General features: G+C 40.7%; 1 protein-coding gene across 1 annotated transcript in view; it reads left to right on the top strand.

The window, feature by feature from the left end:
- The window catches only part of POLA1 (DNA polymerase alpha 1, catalytic subunit), a 307921-nt gene that overhangs the window by 106814 nt on the left and 176977 nt on the right, over positions 1–24130 (top strand). Inside the window, exons 27-30 of the mRNA XM_047764123.1 lie at positions 15680–15712; positions 16667–16759; positions 17995–18200; positions 20373–20505. Of these exons, the coding sequence (XP_047620079.1) occupies positions 15680–15712; positions 16667–16759; positions 17995–18200; positions 20373–20505 (465 nt within the window). The remainder of the gene's footprint in view (positions 1–15679; positions 15713–16666; positions 16760–17994; positions 18201–20372; positions 20506–24130) is intronic.

Consider the following 24130-nt stretch of genomic DNA (forward strand, 5'->3'; position numbering starts at 1 on the left):
AGATGGTTGGTTGGTGTTCAGGAGGGTTGGCTGTAGGATTAGGAAATAAAGGAGAGGAGAGGAATTCAGGGTACTGGAATGGGGGCAAGAGGTAACGAGAGAGCAAGACAAACAAAATTGAGGCTCCTGGGCCGTTTTTGCCCTGTCTTTTTATTGAGGAGGCAGAGGAAGGTAAGTACTTCATCCTTGCAGACCTTGTGTCTCTTAATTCAGAGCGTGGCTATAGACAGACCAGCTGAGAGGGGAGCTGCTGATGGCGAGGGGGGAGGTAGATGGGTGTGTGGGGCACAGGATGGATGGAGAGCTCAAGCATTTGCCCAGGTTGAACCCAGTCCCCTTGTTTTTTCCTTTCTGTTTGAGTTCATTTTGACATGTCTATTGAACAGACACATCAAGAAAGGAGATTTTCCTCTTTGCCAGAAGTTCTCAGAAAAGCTTACTGTTCTTTTGTTTCATCTCCTTTGGGGTTAAGGAGAGCTGTTCTTTCTGAACTTCTTGTCAGGGATTCTTGTATTCCTAATGCTTTATCTCAGGCCGGCTTGTTTTTGATAAATCCCTAGAGCAGAAGGTATTTTGTCCAGCTATCTAAGCACTAAAAGCAAGTATGTGATGCTGTAGTACCAGCACTGTGGGTTTTTTCTCCTGCACGATATATTAACTAAGCAGAAAATTTAAAAGAACAAAGACAATAAAAGTGATGTTTGTTAGTGATAGTTTGAGATATTTCAGGAGAGATGAGATGTGAAGAAAAGCAATGGCCATATTTAGAAAGCTGCCTCAAACCCAAGAGTATCTATTGAAGTAAACTTGATGACAGACTTTTTTCCTCTTCATGAATCATTGTATTCCTATAAAAGCGAAAATTCCTCTTCATCTAAACAAATGGCTTCCACATCTGTTTTCTTAGTTTCTCAAAAGGGTGTCTTCGGCTTGCATTTTTTTTTTTTTAAGAAAAGTGTTTATCTGTTTAAAATGAAATATCGTCAAAAGCAGTTTATACATCAAAATCCAAGTTGGTCTTCAGCTTCTAAGAATTAGTCAAGAATGATCTGGTGGTGTGATGGTAGTTGTTTAGAGAAAAAAGAAAACATATTTTGTATTCTGCATAGGTAAGTTGTCCCTAATCATCCTCTTTAAATTGTATTGTTTGAGAATGTTACATGCTCTTTTGGTTTGGGGGTGCTGATTGGGTAGGTGACTTTGTCATTGGTAGCATATCCATAAGTGTGTGTGTGTGTGTGTGTGTGTGTGTGTGTGCGCGTGCATATATATATTTTTTTTTGGGGGGGGGGCTGCATCTGGGGCATACGGAAGTTCCCGGGCTGGGGATCAAACCTGGGCCGCTGCAGTGACAACACCAGATCTTTAACCTGCTTCGCCACAAAGGAACTGCTAGTATTTTAATGCTCTGGATGCAGAGTTCTGAAAAGAGTTATTTTCCAAATTAGTAGCAAGAGCGTTAATCTGATAGTCCCATTGACTAAGAACTGATCTGTAGTTAGGTTTTTCTTTTAAAATCAGTTTTATCCCAGCAAGTCACTAAGAATAACACACTCATAACTGGTTTCTAAAACACTGTGTGCCCTTTTCTAAAGCACATGGTCACTTCTCAGTCTTGGGTAAATCTGCGCACCCTTAAGGATTTTGGTTTTATCTTTTAAAATCTTTAGTCTCTTCTTGTGTGACAGGCCACCATGTCCTAGAGCCCATCCTGCCATTTAAAAATAAGAATGAGAAGCAGCTGAAGTGCTGGCTAGTTTGCAGCTGACAGGAATCTGATCTACTGCTTGGATTCTTTATCTGGGGACCAACACGCCAGCGGTGTGTGGCTTGTCCTAGCCATGCCATCTGCAGTCACAAGGTTTAAGAGGGTGGGAGGAGAGGAGGTTGGCTCTGGGGGAAAGGAAGTTTCATATATATATATATATATATATATATATATATATGAATCTCAGGGAGAAGGGCCACAGATCAATCAGCACATGGGGTCCTCTTGCAGGTGTCAGACTCCTGGCTTCTTCCCACCCGGTGGAATTTTAGGGCCATGATGAGGTGTTGGTCTCTCAGGAGATTCAGCAGGCTCCCACCCCCCTGCCAGCCACAGCTGTCTGTTCTTTCAAAACAGTGGTTTGCTCTGAGGTCAAAGGTCCACGAGAACTGAGACATTGGATGTTATCAAATCAAATCAGAGGCAGGGATAATTAATTTGATCACTTATGAGTTAGGGTCTGACAAATATTATTTGGAAACAGAAGGGAATGTTTCTTCCATCGCTACTTTTTCTTTTTCTTTTCTTTTTCTTTTCTTTTTTTTTTTTTTTTTGTCTTTAGGGCCACACCTACAGCATATGGAGGTTCCCAGGCTTGGGGTCAAATTAGAGCCACAGCTGCCAGCCTATGCCATAGCCACAGCCATGCCAGATCTTTAACCCATTCAGCAAGGCCAGGGATCGAACCTGAATCCTCATGGTTGCTAGTCGGGTTCGTGACTGCTGAGCCACGACGGAAACTCCTACTTTTCTTTTACTGGATAAGTGTCAACCAGAACTGCCAACGAATGGCATCAATCTTGACATGAAGAATGCTCTCCCTGTTCCCGTATGCAGAAGGGAAGCGGGAAGAGGATGCTTATGTTGGAGCTATAGGAGGCTCCTTACCTGTGAAGTGACTTGATGGATGTTCCATCTTCCTGCTGAGCCCATCATTGCCTCAAGAAGCAGAGCCACTGCAGAGGTTTGGCTTGCTGTTTGTTGAGCTGCGGCCTGTGGCTGTTTTGGTTGCTCATGAAAAAACAAGGTGCTCCCCCTCTTTGACCTTGTTCGGAGGCTTAATACAATTATTTGTATTAGGCATTCGCCACCTGTTGGCATCATTCTCGTTAAAGGTCAGCATGTGGTGCCTTGCTGTCTGACTGGGGCAGCCTTCATCAGATTTGCCAGTGGCCACTGGTTTGTGTGGCACTTGCCAATTGTGACAGAAAGAATGGAGATCTCGTAGCTGGAAGGGAAAGGAAAGTGTTGGAGGAGGAATTGGGGGATCAGCAGACCCACAGAGCACCGTAACCGTGGTTAGAGTGCCAGCTTGCCTCATCTCCCTTTTCTCCTGCTGTCCCATTATGAGCTGTGCTGTTTGATGGGATCTGTTATTGGTTGCACACCGACACTGATTTATTCATAAATTGCATCTCTGTTGAGTATTGGATTCCTTGGATCTGAAATGCCCCGTGTCCCCTCGGTTGAGCATCTTAGCTTCCACCTGCTGCCTCCCTGTGGCCTCCACTTAGGTGTCCACAGGCATAGCATATTTGTCAGTTCCAAAACTGCCCGTGTATCTGCTCCCCTATCCCAGCTTCCCTGTCTCAGTGGGTGGCAATCTCCCCAGTTGTTAAGCCAGGAACGTAGGTAGGTATCGTCCTTGACTCCTGTCTCTTCCTCACGCCTCAGATTTAGCCAGTCGCCCAGCCTTGCAGATTCCGCTTCCTCAATACCTAAGGCTCTCCAGCTCCAGTGCGGTGATGATGATGTTAGTCAAGCCGCAGTACTTCTCCCTGGACCTTGCCCCTGCCCTCACCCTCTGCATGTATGTATGCACCACAAGTTTCAAGGCCATGGCGACCTCTTTAAACTGTCAGTCTGGTTATGTCACTCCTAAAAGTCCTCACTGTGACTTCTGAGGCCCGTTACAGTTGGGCCTCTTTCCTGCCCTCTCCCCACTTTCCCAAACATTCTAGCTTCAGGCATACTTTTTATTTTCTTCTTGTTGCAAAAAAAAAAAAAAAATTACCAAGTTTTCCCCAACAACTCACATGTGTCAGTATATCTCCAGACAGGTCAACGTAATCACGTTTCCCTCAGTCGAGACCATCTTTCTGAAAGAAGATTATTCTCTGAAGTGGGAATCCTCCATATTTTAATTGTAGCTAGCTCCTAGAATCTCTTTTCTGAACTTCTAATAAAGGGGGGTGGGGTGGGGCATGGGACACCGTTTTATAGGAAGTGGAGTTCTCTTGTGGCACAGTGGGGTAAGGATACGGCATCATCCCTGCTGTGGCCTGGGTTCGATCCCTGGCCCAGGAGCTTCCACATGCTGCGGGTGTGGCCCAAAAAAGGAAAGAAACAGAGTCACTCTAGGAGGACATGTAGCAAGTATGGTCATCATAGAACAGAATTTCGTATTCAGCCTTGGTGCTGAGCAAGGGAATTGCCGCCTATGCCCCCACCCCAAGTGTTGAGATTTCTCTCCTCTGACCTCCCTCAAGGCAGAGAATAACAAAGAGCAGTCCCGTGTCTGCCTTGTCACACAGCAGGCCTAAAAGGAGCTTCCTGGAAATCAAAAATACTTGGATCACAATGGTGACAGCAGCGCTTTGGTCACTTTCCAAGTCGAGCTTGTCTTCCGGACCCCCCGCTCGGCGTGCTTCCGGGGTCGAGCTTCAGGCCAGGTGCTTCGTGATGGCGAGTGGCAGCCTGTGAAAGCCGCCCTTCGTGGGGGCTGGAAGCTCAAAGTTTTCTAGTCAGATTTCCCCATGACCTCAGTTATGAAGAAAATGTTGCCGATTCTGGAAAATGCTAATGTCCTTTTTAGCCGTAAGTATTATCTTGATTGCAGTGCTTCAGAATTGCCCAACTTCATTATCTGAGCATAGCCAGCCTGACGCCTTCTTCTCAAATAGACAATTATGATCAATTAAGCACTTTCAGGCCTTATAGAATATTTAATTTTATTAGTCAATTATTTGTGCTTTGAAAGAGTTAATGGTAGCTACCCAAGCCATTATTAGAAATTAGAATGTCCCAAAATAGAAAGGCTATTTCCTTTGTGTATGGCACTGCAGTGGAAAATGCCAAGCATAGTTTTTACTGAGTTAAAGGGTGAGGGAGGATGAGGTGGGGGAGAAAGTTACATGTAAATCATTTAGCCATTAATCTAATGGGTGGATTTATAAATCCTATTACTATAAGCCCTTTTCATTTCCACTGAGGCCTGGTGCATGCTTGATCCCACTAATGTAAAATTCATTCCGTCTAAGTGATTACTGAAGTAAGACACTTTGAGTCAATTTTCATCAGGTTTTGCGAAACTTGCCTGAGTGCCGATGTTCACTGCAGCACGGACATAGTTTGGCCGTGTCTTAATTAGCCCCCTAGATGAGTTATGTGAGGAGTCAATCAGGGGACCAAAATCGTGACGCCTTTTGACATGACGGTGTTTTTCTGTGAGGGAAATACACTGAAGGGGCTGAAAAGACCCAGCTCCAAAGCACGAGGCAAAGGCCTGTGGTTGGGGGTGTTTCTAGTCTCATGGACATTATGTGAATCCCAAGAAATCTGAAAGCTCTGTTTTTATGGCTAATTGGAGCATCTTCAGCGATGAATCAAAATTTCAAAATCAGTGAAATACTTGGACCCTCTTCCTAGAAGAATACATATAGGTACACATTCAGAATTTTCCTTATTGTTTCAGAGATTTTCAGACTTCTTGCCCTTAGGTTACCATCTCCTGCTCCAGTTTCCGTTTTGTTGTCTTAGAGCCCCCCCCCCCCCCCGGAATTTAATATTTCAGAGTGTAGACTCATACTTGAACTGTTGTGTTGGTGAGTAGCATGGGCTCAGGTGCACTTTAAAGCCAGCCCTCCAAGCTCTTGTGTCACATAGAGTCCCACCTATGGCAATAGTTCACCCGTGTTCACGTGAAACATACAAGATGTGAGGTATTCTCTAAACTGGGGGTTTAGAGAATAGAGAGCGGAGGAGGAATAGAGAATAAGAATATTGTGAAAGGAAGGTTTCTTTAAAGATGAAAACAGAGTTGTTTTGTTTTTGAAGACAGTTTTTTTCGAAGAGCGTAATGTGGATTTTTAAAGATCCACAAGATGAATAAATATTTGGGGGGAAGAAATCAGAAGACAAGGGAGAAGTTCACTTTTCCTTTCACATAGTCAAAGCCATAGTTTGTGGGTTTTAAAGTTTTTAGATCAACATTGGGGCCCTGTCAGATTTTAGGGTAGTAATTGGAAGATACTCATAAATATCATTAGATGCGTCTGTTGGGGAGGAGAAACCTTTCAGAAAGCCTTGTTTATTCAACGTGTTTTATATTCCTTACACATGAGCTATCAGAAGGTTAGGCTGTAAATTAAAGATTTAAAACAAAATCAGTTTATCTAGAAACAAGAGTTGTATGGGAGAGGTACACTTTCAGTCAAGTTTATAATTAACGGGCCTTTATCACTGGGGTAGAAATTCATTTCTTTTGAGTGAATATTTGTTTATCTAACATACTTTGTGTTTGAAGGTGGGATTAAAACTGATGTGCTCTTCATTTCTTGCCTGGAAAGAGCTAGCATTTAAATGCGTGCTGTGTGTGGGTTTAATTGCTGCTTTTTGCAACCAGCCCTAGGGTCCTGTTGTTGTGGAGATGCAGTTATCAATCCATGGCTTTGCTTTTCTCACGCTGGACCACTTGGATTTGCCTCCTTTTACTAGAACCTGAGAGAGAAATATGCATTGAATTACTGCTGTATGTCAGGCATTGTGATAGGTTTAATGGCAAAAACAGGATCTCTGCTTCTAATTTGCTTAGAGTTTCTTAATCTTACTTTTTCTAATAGAGTTTCGTGTTGTGGTATGGTATACACAGAATAATTTGTGGGTTACATTGGACTCATATACTCAGTGGTATCATTGGAGTGGGGAGGCCAGAGAGGCTTTTCTGGTGGTGGTAAGTTCCTTGTAAAATCGTGATAATTCCTAACACTTATTGAGCACTTAGGTATCAGAGACTGTACAAAATAATTTACATATGTTATTTCATTTAATGCTCACAGTAGCTGGTTTGTAAGGAAGCTGTAGTTACTATCTCCATTTTACAGTCACGGAGTTGGGGGCTTATAGAGGTTTTATTGTGTGCCTAAGGTGGTGCAGCTTAGAAGGAATGCTTTTAGGCTTTGAACTTGGGCAGCCTGTATTAGTCAAGAGTTCTCCAGAGAAGCAGAACAAGAGAGAGAGTGGTGGGGGGTAGGGGGGGAAGAGGGAAAGGTGGGGGTTGACTGATTTCAGGGAATTGACTCATACGATTGTGGGGGCTGGCAAATCTGAAATCTGCAGGGCATGTCAGCAAGCTGGAGAGTCAAACATACTGGAATGAGTTGATATTTAACAAGGAAGAGTTGAGCTTCAGTTTCAGTCCAGAGGCAGTCTACAGCAGAGTTTCTTCTTCCTAGGGGCCCTTCGGTCTTTTTCTTATAAGGCCTTCAACTGATTTGATGAGACCCACCCAACGTGATGGTGGGTTTTCTGCTTTACTCTGTCTACTGAGTAAATGTCAGTCTCTTGTAAATAATAATAATAGTAATACCTCTATAGCAACTTCTAGACTAACGTTTGACTAAATATCTGGGTATCATGGCCTAGACAAGTTGACAAATAAAATTAGCCGTCACACAGCCTAACTTCTGAACCCCCACTTTTAACCACTTGTGCAAAAGCAAGAACAGAGTGTGGCTTGTTCAGTATACTCAGAATATTTCAGGGAGGCTAGACTGAAGGATGCGTGTAGGAAGCATTAGAAGATGAAGTGGGCCTCAACTAGATCGTGAGTCTCAGGTCAAGCTAAGGGGTTTGAATTTCATTGCAGAGACTACATGTTAGAAGGAACACTGGCCAAGCATCAGGAATGGCTTGGGAAGGTAGTGAGGTTGGAGACAGGTAGGCTGCGTGAGTGATGAGGGCCTGGAGGCAGGATAGCACTATGGCAAGAGATGCCACACTGGAGAGTGTGATGTGGGACTATTGGCCCTTTGTTTTAGTTGAAGGCTCTTGGAGGGGCCATTTATTATGTTTGGAGCTAATGAAGGTTCGGGGGAGATGGTGGAGATTTAGAATGAATGCTTGAGGGACAGGTAGTTGGTTATGGGCCCGGAGCGAGAACATACTGAGTCATCAGTATAATATCACTGATTCTCAACCAGGGGCAATTATGCTGCCCAGGGATCATTTGGCACTATCTGGAGACAATGCTGGTTGTCACAGCTGGAGAGTATATGTATGTCTGTGCACACGCGTGAGTAAGTGTGCCTGCTACTGGCATCCAGTGGGTAGACGCCACACACAGTCCCCCATGACGAAGAATTATCTGGCCTAAATGTTATTGGTGCTGAGGAAGAGAAACACTGATGTGTGTGTATATGTATGTAGATGTGTATGTATTCTCCCCGGTGGGCAGTAGCAGGGAGCCAGGGGCATCTAGCAAGGTGGCACAGGTTTTGATGTACTGTAAATACGCCCAGCCACTTAAGTTAAGTGCATCAAGTAGTATGCAGACAACTTATGAGAGCTTATGTATTTCTAGGTATTTTACAACCACGTAGCCTTCAAAAGCAACCTAGAATATGGAAATATATTCTCGTAATGCTAGTTGTCTTTGTTGGATATATTAGTGTCTCATTTTCCTAACACTCAAGAAATGAACATGGTACAAAGTCAAAGCAACCAGATGTAAGGGAGAGATACAGCTCCTTGTCAAACTTGGATTCTGGACTTTGAGATATGGGAGGAATCCCAACCTCTTAATTTTGTAAATGAGGATGCTAAGACCCAGAGAGGGGAACCAACTTGTTCACAGATCACTTAGCTAGTAATTGGCAATTTAAACCAGTACTCAGGTTTCAGACCCTTGACTTTTTTTTTTTTTTTTTTTTGAACTCGTATAACGTTTTATCTTTGCAAAGCATGTTTTCAGCATACACTTCTTATTGCCACCTAGCTCCAGGAACTAGGTGGTCATATTATCCCAGTTTTAAAGAAGGTAAAGCTAAGGTGTAAAGGCAGTAGGGAGTCCAGCATCACGGGAATAGTGGAGACAGAGCGTAGGGTGCTTGTTAAGTCCATAGCCCTTGTTCCTTGAGCATTTTATAGAGAAGACACACATCGAAGAATAGTGGAGACTAGGAAAGTAGGAAAAAGGCAATCTAATGTAATCAAGAGGAAATAAAAGATTTTGCCAAGTGGGAGAACTGAGTAACACTGAGTCCTGCTTGGAAACTATGGGAACTGGGAATAGGGAAAGCTTAGATAATGGTTGGATTACCAAATATCACAATATTTATATTTCTTCTGCTTTTCTCTTCCCTTTCCTTCAAAACTATTCATTTTGCTACCCCTATTATGCTAATGTATTTTTAAAAAAACTTTCCAGTTTATTTCTAATTTTATGTCATTAGTAACAGAATAATCCTAAAGCCATTTGAGATTTCACTTGTCATTCTGTTCATGTGTTACTTGTTGCGAATTTGACCTTACCCAGCATTTTCTTAACTTAGAAGATTTCCGTTTTGTTTAGTTTCTACATCAGAGAGCAAATCGGGTTTCTTGTTAGTGGATATTACTACAGTAAATGTATGCTTTTGGAATAGAAGCTCGAAACTTGTTAACTGAGAAAGTTGGTGTTTTCTCTCTCTCTCTCATTTAGTATTAATAAGCACTGTTTTAGTGTGTAATAGCATCTAAAGACATTTTGTAACCTTTGAATGAATGCTTGACATGGCACTAGCATTCTGTTCTAACCAAAAAAAAAAAAAAAAAAAAATCAAGACCTTGGCTTTATCTTGGCCTCGTTAGGAGAACCTGTAACTACACTCCTCACTCGTAGTTAGTTGGTCTTAGGTCGCTGCTGCTGTTAACCCTGGTGCAGCACACATGCTCTTTCTGCTTAGTAAACCACATCGTGGGTGTATTCCTGAACAGATTATTTTCTTGAGGAAGCAATTTTTTGGGGGGAAATTTCACATTTCCTCCCCCCCCCCACCTGTACCCTTCCCCAGCCTTCAGAGGCTCACGTTGGGCTTAAAGCACCTTTTCGTCTTATTTTAATTACTGCTCTCCCCACCCCCAGCCCCACGCCTTTCCTGTTTCCCCCTCCTCTTTTCCCCCAACGGCACTGTTCTGCTAAGCCTGCAATGATTGATATGATGGCAGTGCTGTCATTCTTTTTAACCAAAAAAAAAAAAAAGTCATTTTTGTTCTAGTTATTTTAATAGAGTCCCATTAAAGATGTATTGCTGACTGAAATACCGGCATGAAGGGCTCTCACTGAGCTGAGCCCAGGAATTAAGAAGTCAGGAAATCGGCTGCCGCATTGCAAGAGAGCCTTGTGTGACACCGAATCTCCTGATTGGGGAGATCATTACTGCTATTATGACTCGACTTGCGTAGGAATTTTAAATTCCATCTGAATGTCAGTAATAACCCTCTTAGCAAATTATCCTGAATAAAATCACGAAGGCATTTTATATAATAGGTGTTGAATTACTGGATAGATTTGCTAATTAAATACTCTTTGTTCTGCTGCAGTTGACATTACAGGGTAAGATCTTGAACAATTATTCTCAACAGCTGTACTTTGTTAAGGGAAAAATTAACCACAAAGTTTATTTTTTTACACTTGAAGTTGGCAGATTTTTGAAATGTGCTTGAAAAAATTCCATCATCCAATTGGTAATGAGTAGATAAATATGCAGGTGTTGCTGTGAAATCAGATAACTGCAGACTGCCTTATTAATGAATTTAGCAAGCCTTTATAGCCCTGTTTTCTAGCTGCTGGCACTTAGAAAATGATTTTCTGTCAGAATGGGTAGGTTTAATACTAGGCTTGTCACTTTAAAGTGAACTCATGAACGGTCATCTTGTAATCGCTGTACCTTATGTCCGGTAGACCTTTCTGGATACCTGTGGCTTTTTTTTTTTTTAAGTGCATTTCCTTAATGGGGAAAAATATCTGTAATGTGTAAGTTTTTGATTGTTGACTTCCAGAACATTCCTGTGGTATGGGCTTTTTAACAAGGCAGTGAGACATAATGAAAAGAAAATGAAACACAAGGTCCAGCTTCCAGATCAAGATCTTGACTAGCTCTGCTACTTTGGGCAAGATTGTAGAGCCTAGTTTTCCTCATCTGTAAAATGGGGTTTATATAATACTGCCTACTCCTTAAGATTATTCATTGAGCATTCTGCGAATACTCGTCAATAGCTACCATGTACCAGGTCCTCTGCTAGATAGTAAGAATTTGGTAGCCCACAGGAAGGATTGTGATTAAAACTGTCCTCAAAAATTGGTACAACCTCTGTGGAGACCTGTTTGGCTATATTTATCAAAAAATTAGGAGTTCCCCTTGTAGCGCAACAGAAACGAATCCGACTAGGAACCATGAGGTTTTGGGTTCGATCCCTGGCCTCGCTCAGTGGGTTAGGGATCTGGCGTTGCCATGAGCTGTGGTGTAGGTCACAGACACGGCTTGAATCTGGGGTTGCTGTGGCTCTGGTGTAGGCTGGCAGCAACAGCTCCGATTAGACCCCTAGCCTGGGAACCTCCATATGCTGTGGATGCGGCCCTAAAAAGACAAAAGACCAAAAAAAAAAAAATTAAAAACATAGAGCTTTGATCTAATAAGTCCTCTTGGAGTTGTCTTGTTACTGGCAGATTGGCAAATTACAGGTATATAAGGACTATCTATTGAAATGTGGTTGTGAAGGTAAAGATTAGAACCATCTACATTCATGAATAGAACACTAGTTAAATCATGCCTGAGTCACACAGCAGAATACTATGTAGTCATTAAAAAAGAATAAAGCAGCTCTTGATGTGTGAGTATGAGATAATCTCTAAAATAAAGTATTAGGTGAAAAGAGCAGATGCAATATAATCTTTATAGTTTATAGTTTGCTTAGTTTTCTACCATTTCTTTGCACAGCATCCATGGAGAGGTTTCTGCCACCAAAGGGAAACTTATTTTCGTAGCAGCCCTCAGCCTGTGTGTGAAAATGGTTGTGAGTTAGTGGCAGGACAGTGTGAGGGTTTGTGATGTTTCAGAAAGGTGAAAGTTGCCAATTCATGGTGGAGGTACGCTCAGGGATGACACAGTAGGTTTGGTTGGCAGTGTGAAAGGAGAGCAGAAGAAATCAGTCAGTACATATGAAGTTGGAGTGAAAGGTTGACAGATTGCGCCTGAAGTGGGTTTTATTTATTTTTTTTTATTAAATGATTTTAATTTTTTCCATCATAGCTAGTTTACAGTTATAGTTGATTTATAATGTGTCAATTTCTGCTGTATAGCAAAGTGATTCTGTTTTATATATATAACTGAATATATAACTTCCATTATGATTTATCTAAAGATACTGAATACAGTTCCCTGTGCTATACAGTAGGACCTCGTCATTTATCCATTCTATGTGTAGTAATTTGCATCTGCTAACCCCAAATTCCCACTTTTTCCTTCCCCCACCCTTCTCCCTCTTGGCAACCCACAAGTATGTTCTCTATGTCTGTGTTTTTGTTTCATAGATATATTCATTTATGTTGTATTTAAATTCCATATATGTGATATCATATGGTACTTTCTGACTTATTTCACTTAGTATGATAATCTCTAGTTTCACCGCTGTTGCTGCAAAATGGTGTTTTGTTCTTTTTTTTTGGCTGATTAGTATCCATTGTGTATATGTACTACATCTTCTTTATCCATTCCTCTGTTGACAGACATTTAGCTTTGTTTCCATGTATTGGCTATTATAAATAGTGCTGCTATGAACATAGAGGTGCATGTATCTTTTTGAATTACAGTTGAGCCTGATGTATTTCCAGGAGTAGAATTGCTGGTGCTCCAGCAATTGATCATATGGTAATTCTATTTGTAGTTTTTTGAGGTATCTTCATACTGTTTTCCATAGAGGTTGTACCAACTTACATTCCCACCAACACTGTAAGAGGTTTGCCTTTTCTCTACATCCTCTTCAGCATTTATTTTTTGTAGACTTTTTAAAGATGGCCATACTGATTGGTGAGGTAGTCCCTCAGCGTAGTTTTGATTTGCCTTTCCCTAATAATTAGTGATGTTGAGCATTTTTTCATATGCCTCTTGGCCACCTGTATGTCTTTGGAGAAACATCTCTTCAGGTCTTGGGCCCATCGAGTTTAGAACACACCCTCTCACTATACACAAAAATAAACTCAAAATGTCTTAAAGATTTAAATATAAGACAAGACAGCATCAAACTCCTAGAAGAGAACATAGGCAAAACATTCTCTGACAATTAATTGTACCAGTGTTTTCTTATGTCAGTCTCCCAAGGAAATAGAAATAAAAACAAAAATAAACAACTGGGACCTAATCAAACTTAGAGGCTTTTGCACAGCAAAGGGAAACCGTAAACAAAATGAAAAGACAACCTACAGAGTGGGAGAAAATATTTGCAAACGATGTGACTGACAAGGGCTTATTTTCCTGTTGTGCTTTACTTACTGCAGGGAATGGTTACTTTGTGGAGTTGTCGGTTGGGATGAGGAAAGCCAGGCCTAGCAGGGTGGAAGGGGCAGAGGGTGAAGAGAACTCATGATAAGTAGTTCTGTCCTCACTATGATTAACTTGACTTGAGTTGATCTCATTATTGCCCTTTTCCCAAAGGAATTGTCAGGTATTCTTCCACAGTGCGTTTCCCCGTAATTTAAATGTGAAAAAATGAAGATGAAGTGGAGGAGAGGGAATGTTTTTTATGAGTTAACTGAGTTTGAGAAAAGTGATTGGGATTACTATGAGACCTAGCAGTCAACTAGCCAACGGTTTTCCACTGCCTGTTGTTAAGCACAAACATGTGCTCTGACCTCCGGTAACTTGTGGTCTGGTTGGGGAGAGGACAAGCTGTCAGCTAAAAACTGTTTCCAGAATGGGATTTATCATGATGATCTTAGTCCAGTGGTCCTCAACCCTGCTTGCAACATAAGAATAATCTCGACGGCTGTTTTTAAGAATTACTGGGGCCAAATATTGGGATTTTTATTTTATTTATTTATTTTTTGTCTTTTTTTTTTTTGCCATTTCTTGGGCCGCTCCTGCGGCATATGGAGGTTCCCAGGCTAGGGGTCGAATTGGAGCTATAACCGCCGGCCTACGCCACAGCCACAGCAGCGTGGGATCCGAGCCGAGTCTTCGACCAGCTCCTGGCAACGCTGGGTCCTTAACCCACTGAGCAAGGCCCGGGATCGAACCCACAACCTCGTGGTTCCTAGTTGGATTCGCTAACCACTGTGCCGCTACGGGAACTCCGATATTGGCATTAAAAAACAAACAAACAAACAAAAAAAACACCAACATTTCTAGGTGATCCCACTATACAGCCACTGTTAAAGCCATTAGTTAGCCTAATCAGTATTCACCAACATCCCCAGGGCAAGGGACGGTCTTTCTTTCCCTAGAACAGAGGACACTGAATGCGTGAACAACATCGGGATAGTACTACAGAGGAGGTGGGCAATTGAAATGGAAAATTAGGAGTAGGTAGAAAAGATACTCTAAGGTTAGGATTTGTAGGGCTCTGTGATAAAAAGGACAAGAAAGACAGAAACGACACCATGAGGTTTGAACTGAGTTGACAAGGGAGACTCTTGGCAGTAGAAAAAAAGAAATATAAATGAACTAAGTCTTCTGTCTGGCTCATTGGAAGAGTGACTTCTGGTTTAGTTAGATTGATGCTTTGAAAGGTGGGTGCTGGTCTAGAGGCCATAGCATGAAGTGACTAAGGCCCCACACTCTGGAGTCAGTGTCTGGGTTCGTATCCTTGCTCTGTCACTTACTGGGACAAATTAATTCTCTTTGTTTTTTGCATCTAACGAATGGGGTATTAATGGAGGCTGTTTTGGGTATCTTGGAGAATGTAATGAGAAAATGCATGAGATGCTTAGAGCACAGCATCTGGCCCATATATTTTACACATACTGAATGCTTAGGATGACGGATTGCTCCTTTGGAGAGGCCTTCATTTGTTAAATATGTTTTACTTCTGATGTAGAACAAGATAATTGCTCTCTGTTTTTATCTAGATCTACGTTATAACCTGTATGCCTCTAGTCTTAAAGCTGTATAGGCCCAGGGACAGACCTCCCTACAGCTATTGTCTGCTATGTGTGTGTGTTTGTCTTTATCTGCTGAATGTTTGTTGAGCCTCACCTTTTGCACTGAGAACTGTGCTAGCTCTAGGGATATACAGTGAAGATCTACTCTCTGCCTTCAAGAAATATAAGGAAACAGTGTTTGTTTGGGACGCTAATTTTTTGGTCTGCTGGCTTTCCAAATAAAGTTGCTATTCCCTGCCCCAGCAACTAGTCCCTTGATTTATCAGCCTGTTGTGTGGTGAGCATTACGAGTTTGGACTCAGCAATAAATTTTGTTGCAGCCAGCCAAAAAAAGAAATATAAGGAAAAAATTTAAATCATATGTATATATTTTACATTTTAAGATCCTGAATACATAAGAATTGCCAGATTTGAAATGCTCTGTTAAGGTTTTTTTTTTTTTTAAATCCATGCAGTCTGTTTAAAAATAATGATATTGAGAATAGTTTGCCCTTACGCTATATTATAAAAGAATAGTTTATTATGTTTGTTTGTTAAAGCTAGATCTCACATAGATCTTTATAGCAAATCTGCTTATGTATGTATCTCTGGAGTCAGTGTAGAGGGAGGTTGATATTTAGCTTACGTTGATGTTGTTTTAAGGGCTGTAATTAGAAAACCATCAAGACCATTAAAAATATATGGAAATGACAAACTGGGTTTTCTATCTCTATCAGCTTATATTTAGGTTTTTGTAATTATGTATTGATTAATCTTGACTTTTTTATTTTATTTAGATTTTGATGCATACAAAAGAGATGGTGCAGAAGGTAATGTTGAGCATTTTCATCATACAATGATTCTTAGATATCATACCTGCTGATGTTTTTGTGTTCAAGGAAATTGTAACCCAAACAGACTGGAAATGGCTTCTTAGGCTGCCTAGTTTACATTATAATCCCTTCTAATGGATTATAGCCTTTTTCTTTGACTAACACTGATATGATCTAGCCGCTGCTTGAAGCCTATATGTGAGTGTTTCAAGCAAATTAGTAACAGTGCTAATTAGAGTTTACTTCCAGGCCTTTATACTGTATGTGCTCTAGTGTTGTTTGTTATGATTGATTTTTTGGCACTCTTCATATTCTACTACATACTATTTGAAACTGTTAAGAATTTAATATGGATTTGTGCCCCTGAATTAAAAAAAAAAACAAAACATTTTGTTTCTGCTTCATAAATTGCCATGATCACTAAGCTTGTGGGACAGTGGGCAAATATAGACACCCCCCCTTCCTGGTCTCTTATTCAGTCTCACATTTTATTCCAGTTGAAACTAGATACTTCCCCTATCACTCCACTCTCTGTTTTAGGAAAATTAGGGAGATTTTCTTAATTTGGGGGTGCTTGCCTTTCTGGTTTATTGAGGCTTAATCTTCAATTAATTATACGCTGACAATATGGATAAGAAGAAACAGCGATTTTCTGCTGTGGTATGGTGGATTAAGAATCTGACTGCAGCAGTTCAGGTCACTGTGAAGGCACAGGTTCTAACCCCAGCCCTGGCAGAGGGTTAAAGGATCTGGTATTGTCACAGCTGTGGCTCATATTCAGTCCCTGTGCCGGAAACTTGCATATGCTGTAGCTGTGGCCATTTAAAAAAAAAGATGATGACGAAGAAGACACTTCTGAAGAATCATCTGGAACCTGCAATTTTTATTTCATTGGATGTGATGGTCAGTGTGTTTTTGTTGTTAATTTTTGTAATTTTTGCTTTTCATTAGATGAATCTTGAGGTTATTTATGGAGATACAGATTCAATTATGATAAACACCAATAGCAACAATCTGGAAGAAGTGTTTAAATTGGGAAACAAGGTGAGATAATTTGATGAAATTATCTGTTTTACCTGCTTTTGTGAAGTCTGTTTCTAACATGGAACTTCATAACTTCTTGCTTCTGTACATATGTGTCCTGAAGATAAGAAAGTTGGTGCCTTCAATTCTTCACCCACCATTGTATTTCTTAACTTCTACTCCAGTTTGTTTGCAGGGCAAAATTCAAAGGAAATTGTTTTTTCCTTAAGTGGGAAACACATTTTACCTTTGAAAACAGTCTTAAGTTAGGTGGATTTAAGATGTGATCACATTAGTACCTATCACATTGTCAGTCACAAGGAGAAATATGTCTCTAGTGGTATTCAGGTGCATTTTATGCAGTGACACGTGTAGATAAATATCTACCTGCCTTCCTACATACATATACATATATCTACAGTTTTTACAGGAGAACTTAAAATGTTTTTGAAAAAGTCGGGGACACTTAAAAATTATCATTTGTAACTTCCTAATTGCAATTCACAATTAGCAGGTGATATTTTTAGCGCTTGTTAGGTTAAAATATTTATTGTCCAATAAACTAAACCTAAGCTATCATCGTAACCACTAACAGCTTTCTGTCTTTCCCCCCTAAAACGTGTGAAATTTGAACTATAGTTTTTACCTGAGAGCAGGCTTGGCATATTGTGCTCACTGGACCTTGAAAAGTTGTATATTTTCCCTAGAGGTGATTGTCTGCGCTGTGACCCTAACGGTAAAGAGCAGGCGGCTGTTCATGTATTTGGTCAGCAGATACCTATTTAATTTGCTTAAATTCAAGGTGCTGTGGGAGGTACAGGGAGAGCTTGGACATTATTTTAATAGTTGAAGTTTTATTGGCCATGTATCTGGTTGTTGGACTCTAATTTCTAATTCAGTACTTTTGAAGGTAAGTACTCATGCATTTAGTTTTCAGGTTCAGAAAAGACTATTTCATAATATTTGTAAATTTCCTGGGGCTGACCCTGCCCATTCTGTCCTTTGGTTGAATGGGATGATGTGTTTATATTATTGTCTCATTGTTTATCTTATCTGTTGTTGTCCCTGTCCTTTTGCAAAGTTCTCGCATCATACCTCACGTAGTAGTATCGTGTTCTGTGTGACCTGAGTAAATGCCTTCCAGTTCTTGTGTGACTTTACCTTCCATTTAGATTAACTCTTGGGAATTTGTGGCATGTTCATTTTCTCCCTATTAGATGTTTGAGAAGCTAGCATTAATGGTGGAAATTTCACAGGTAAAAAGTGAAGTGAATAAGTTGTACAAGCTGCTTGAAATAGACATTGATGGTATTTTCAAGTCTCTGCTTCTGCTGAAGAAAAAGAAGTATGCTGCTCTGGTTGTTGAGCCAACATCGGATGGGAATTACATCACCAAACAGGAGGTGAAAGGATTAGATATAATTAGAAGAGATTGGTGTGATCTTGCTAAAGACACTGGAAAGTGAGTTCAGTTTTCATTTTTGCTTTTGTTGTTTGTCCTTTAAAAATTCAAGCATTAATGACATGGAGAACAGTTGTGACCTGCCAAACGTAAGGGCACAACTTCTTTTTCATTTATCATTGCATATTAACAGTTCTTACTTAACTTGGAGTGGAATTTTACAGATAGGTTAAAACTTAGAAAAAGCCGAACTCAGTAAGAGATGCTTGCTGTACGATGAATCTTAGGGTTTTAATTCATGGTAAAGCTAAACCATCACATTTTAGATGCTTATGGAGTTGGTTTCACTTGATGTTGGGTTGTTTTTGTTTTGTTTTGCTTTGCTCTTTATATTAGTAAGTGGCTTGTGTTGTGTTCCTGAGTCTTCCTAGCACCTCCTTTGGATCGTAATTGTGAAGGTGTCTCCGTTTTGTGGCTTCAAATGTTCTGGGCCGTCGAGTGAGACTTCGTTCCTGCCCATATCGTTTGTGCATAAGAGATTCTTACTAATCTCAGGTTAATTTAAGAGCTAGTTCTCAGGTACCATGTGTATCTCAGAAATAATAAATGTCATGACTGATCCCCTAGTTTTGTATCTGGGACTAAAGATTGTGATAATAAGACCCGTTTGCTTTTAGGGTCATATTAATTTATAAGGCACCCATTTTATTTATTTATTTATTTATTTATTTTGTTGTTGTTGATATTTCTTGGGCCGCTCCCGCGGCATATGGAGTTTCCCAGGCTAGGGGTCGAATCGGAGCTGTAGCCACTGGCCTACGCCAGAGCCACAGCAACGCGGGATCCGAGCCCGCGTCTGCGACCTACACCACAGCTCACGGCAACGCCGGATCGTGAACCCACTGAGCAAGGGCAGGGACCGAACCCGCAACCTCATGGTTCCTAGTCGGATTCGTTAACCACTGCGCCACGACGGGAACTCCCTATAAGGCACCCATTTTAAAAAGATCAATCTCAGAGTTCCCTTGTGGTACAATGGATTATGTATCCAGTGTTGAAACTGCAGTGGCTCAGGTTGCTGCTATGGCATGGGTTCATTCCCTGCCTAAGAACTTCCACGTGCCATGAGTGCGGCCAAAAAAATTTTTTAATTGAAAAAATAAAAAGATGAATCTTAAGGTACTTTATGTACCATCTTTCCAGATAATGCCTGTTTTGTGAACCTCTTTTCTTCAAAGCAAAATTTTAAATTTAGTATTGCTGAGTGCCAGCATTTTTTACTTGTTTTCCAATCTTTCTCTTGCTTTAAAGTTGGGAGATTGAGCAATTGTTGCTTCCTCAAAACTACTCTTGATTAGGCAAAGTTGATCATCTGAGTATGGGTCACTGTTAGCCTTTTATGAAATACAGTTTGAAATGCTTCATTGCCCCCAAATGTACCCAAAGATGAAACTACTTTGTCTGACTGTCGATTAGAGTGTTCTCTTCAGCTTTGTGTTTTCCAAGAAAAGATGCATCATAATAGAAGTAAATTTCTCTGAGTTAGAAATGTATTAGTAATTAAAGCTATACAAATGTTTTTGTCAGGGTTCTTTTTCTGACAAATTATAATGCAGCTGTCAAACCCTCGCTCTGCATCTTCTCAGAAATGGATAAAATATTGGCTTCTTTACTCGTTTTTTCTTTTTTTCTTTTCTGGGGGGTCTGATCAAGTCTTTGAGGCATAGCATACGGTTAGAGAACACTAAGAAATATAATGACACTGAAGAAAGAGAACTTTGAAATCTTTGGGTTTTTTAAATTTGCATAACAAACTTTATATTCTTACTTTCCTAGCTGGTGGTCACCACGGGCAGAGATAATATCAAAGATACTATCTTGGTGCTTTAAGAAGAAAGTGAAATGTTTGCTCAAATTTTAACCAATGAGTAGAATATCACTGCTTGTGCATTTTATAACTGCATAAAAATATGTTGAACACATGCCTTTCTCTGTCTGTATTTTGCGTGAAGCATTAGATGCCACACTTTTAAAATATGGTCTGTGTGTTTAAGGGCAAATCTGATATTCCAAGGCTGATAAACCTTTGGTAGAGTTAATGTTAAAAAACAAATAGTAATGGCCTTTGGATAGTAACTCTCCTGTTAGCTTTTGGTATGGCTCTTGTCCACTTGTTAATCTAATGGCATTTATCTTCCTTTTCTCCCCCCCCCGTCCCCTTTTTTTTTGCAGCTTTGTCATTGGTCAGATTCTTTCGGACCAAAGCCGGGACACTATAGTGGAAAACATTCAGAAGAGGTTAATAGAAATTGGAGAAAATGTGCTAAATGGCAGTGTCCCCGTGAGCCAGTTTGAAATTAACAAGGTAAATGTAGCATTTATTGGTGAGCCCAGCTGCTGCCATGTGTTTTTCTCCTCCTTCAGATAGCTGAAGGACCACCTCATCCTTGCAATTGAAATAAATTCTAGCTGGTGATGAAAGCTGCTTCACAACGATCTCATAGAATGAGCATCAGTCAGTGTTCCACCCTTCCTGGGCCAGGCCCTGGCACACCCTGCCCTCACCCGCTGTCTGCTGCGGGGCCTTCTCTCCATTCCTCCCTTAAGTCGCCGAAATCTCTGTCGGGAGCTTCTATGGAGTAATAGAGTTGATGTCTCAGCGACTCCGGTGTATTACCTTCTTCACAGTCCTCCTAAGTTACATTCGTTTGGAGAGCAGGCTTACAAGCTTTGAGAGAGACAGAAAGCGTGTGTTTGTGTGACTTTACAAAAGGTGAACCTTAGAGATACAGTAATTAGAAGACGTTTTTGGACATCAGTATTTAGAATTAAGATGGTGCTAGAACTTTTGTTATATTCACAGCACTTAGACTTTTTTCTCTTTTTTAAAAACTCTTTACTCTTAATGGATAGTCTTAGTTGTTGAAAATAGGGAATATCTTCTCTTACCTAGTTTCAAAAATAAAATCTTGGTTTCCGAAAGTGCTATGTAATACAAGATGTTAAGCTACAGATTTCTTTTTTTCTCCGTTGAAAAAGAGTATCCTGGAGTTCCCGTCATGGCTCAGTGGTTAACGAATCTGACTAGGAACCATGAGGTTGCGGGTTCGACCCCTGGCCTTGCTCAGTGGGTTAAGAATCCGGTGTTGCCATGAGCTGTGGTGTAAGTCGCAGACACGGCTTGGATCTGGCGTTGCTGTGGCTGTGGTGTAGGCTGGCGGCTACCAGTCCGATTCGACCCCTAGCCTGGGAACCTCCATATGCTGTGGGAGCGGCCCTAGAAAATGCAAAAAAAAAGAAAAAAGAAAAAAACAGTATCCTTACATACTCAGAAGGCAATTTTGCAAATAGCATTTTACGATAAATAGATTTTGTTGTCAAAGCTCAAATTAAAAAATTTCAGTGAAAAAGACTAATGATGGCATTACATGGAAGTTCCAGAATTAAAACTCATAATACGTCTATCCTAAAGTTATGCTTGTCTTTTTTGCACATTTCCTTGTTCTTTAAAACACAGTTTTACATGGCAGCAAGGAGAATGTACATTATTTTGAGATTCGTTTTCACCTAAGCAGATTTTTCTGTATTGACCTTTAAGATCATTATGGGTTTTTTGTTTTGTTTTGCTTTTGCTATTTAGGGCTGCACCTGGGGCATTTGGAAGTTCCCAGGCTAGGGGTTGAATTGGAACTGCAGCTGCTGGCCTACACCACAGCCACAGCAACATGGGATCCAAGCTGTGTCTACAACCTACACCACAGCTCATGGCAACGCCGGATCCTTGACCCACTGAATGAGGCCAGGAATTGCGAACCAGCGTCCTCATGGATACTAGTCCTCATGGGTACTAGTCAGGTTCGTTACCACTCAGCCACAGCAGAAACTCCCATTAATGTTAATTTGATAATTCACTAGTACATCTTTAATTAAAATTTTTGCTTGATTATTACATTCTTTGTTTTTCGCAATTACAAATAAGTATATTGAACATCTTTGTTCATTCGTCCTTTTATTTTCAGATGAATTACTTTCTGAGTTTAGGATCTTTGAAGTAAAGTATTGAGTCAAAAGATTTGAGTATGTGGGAGTTGCCGTTGTGGCGCAGCCAGGACGAATCCAACTAGGAAGCATGAGGTTGAGGGTTCCATCCCTGGCCTCGCTCAGTGGGTTAAGGATCCGGCATTGCCGTGAGCTGTGGTGTAGGTCACAGTCATGGCTCGGATCTGATCTGGCATTGCTGTGGCTGTGGTGTAGGCTGGAAGCTGTAGCTCTGATGAGACCCCTAGTCTGGGAACCTCCATATGCCATGGGCGTGGCCCTATAAAGATAGAAAGAAAAAAAAGAAAAGATTTGAGTATCTGTATGGCTCTTGTGTCAAATCGTTTTGCAAAAGAGTGATACCAATTGATAATAACAAAATATATGTGTCACTTTCACCACAGATTTGCTTGTATTACACAGGTACTAAATCATTGGTGACAATTAAGTAAAACATTGCTACTGTAATGGATATGAATCAGTATTTTACCATTGGATTTATTTTGTATTTCTTTGATTCCTAGAGAGAACGAATATTTTTTATGCATATCATTATGATTTGTATTTATTCTTAGGTAAATCATTTGTTTCCTACCCTTCAACTGTGATGTCTTTAATCTCACAAAAGAAGACATTCATTTATACATGAAAAGTACAAAAAATTAGAAATACTGTAAGAGGACATGTGCCTTGGCACTAGCTTCTCACTTTATGAGATGCAGTGTACGCCTACTGGCATGGAATCATTTGTGACATTAGAAAGTGGTTTCAGGAGTTCCCGTCGTGGTGCAGTGGTTAAGGAATCCGACTGGGAACCATGAGGTTGCGGTTTCGGTCCCTGCCCTTGCTCAGTGGTTAAGGACCCGGCGTTGCCGTGAGCTCTGATGTAGGTCGCAGACGCGGCTCGGATCCCGCGTTGCTGTGGCTCTGGTGTAGGCCGGTGGCTACAGCTCCGATTGGACCCCTAGCCTGGGAACCTCCATATGCCGCGGAAGCGGCCCAAGAAATGGCCAAAAGACAAAAAAAAAAAAAAAAAAAGAAAGAAAGAAAGTGGTTTCCTTTCAAATTTCATTTTGCCTCTTGCTCAGAAATTTGCATGAGCAGGAGTTACTACTTCAGTCTCGCTTTGGTCAGTTTTTACAATCAATACAGCTTGTATCCCTGACACTATCTAGATGTGGGTTCTCTGTTGCAAGGGGTTCTAGCCAAGGGGTCCTCACATGACCACATTATTGGAGAGAGAACATTGAGTACATGTCCTGTAGGGTAGTGGGCCCATGCTCTCACCTCCTCATGTGGGCGACAACACTGTATTACTAGTGTGCAGAGAAGCCTAGAGTAACAGACACACTGGTATAGTCTCTGAGTTCTCATGAACCATCTGCAGTGTTGCTGTTTTTAAGTTTTTAATCATCAAAAATTTTAAACTTATGCAGAAGCGAAGAGCCTCATGTATCCACCACTCACCTTGAGTAATTATCAACTTAGACTGACATTATTACCAACAAAACTAGTTAATACTTAGTGTAATTGGAGCTGTGCCTGCATTTTTCTGTGGCAGAACTGGAACTGTGACTTAGTATCTTTGTATTCTCCATTTCATTTGGCATAGTAGCTCACAAATAATAGTTGTTCACTGAGCATTAAAAGAATTCCTTTGCCTGTTTAATCATACGTTCATCAAACATGAGTACCTCTTATGCACAATGCTAGATTCTGGGATATAGAGTAGAATAAGCAAAACCTGGTCAGTATTTTCAAGATGCTAATGATCTGGCAAAGATACTTATTGTTCCATTCTCTTATACTTTTTTTAAATAAAAAGAATGTCTGCAGTGTTGATATAAATAAATTCTGATGAAAAGACCTACCATACCATAGTCAGTCTCATGTCTGTTTACATTAAGCAATTTATATAACAAAGATAATTGTCTTCATTAACATTTGGCTGA

This window comes from Phacochoerus africanus, chromosome X (genome assembly GCF_016906955.1).
Source record: "Phacochoerus africanus isolate WHEZ1 chromosome X, ROS_Pafr_v1, whole genome shotgun sequence".
NCBI classification, from domain to species: domain Eukaryota; kingdom Metazoa; phylum Chordata; class Mammalia; order Artiodactyla; family Suidae; genus Phacochoerus; species Phacochoerus africanus.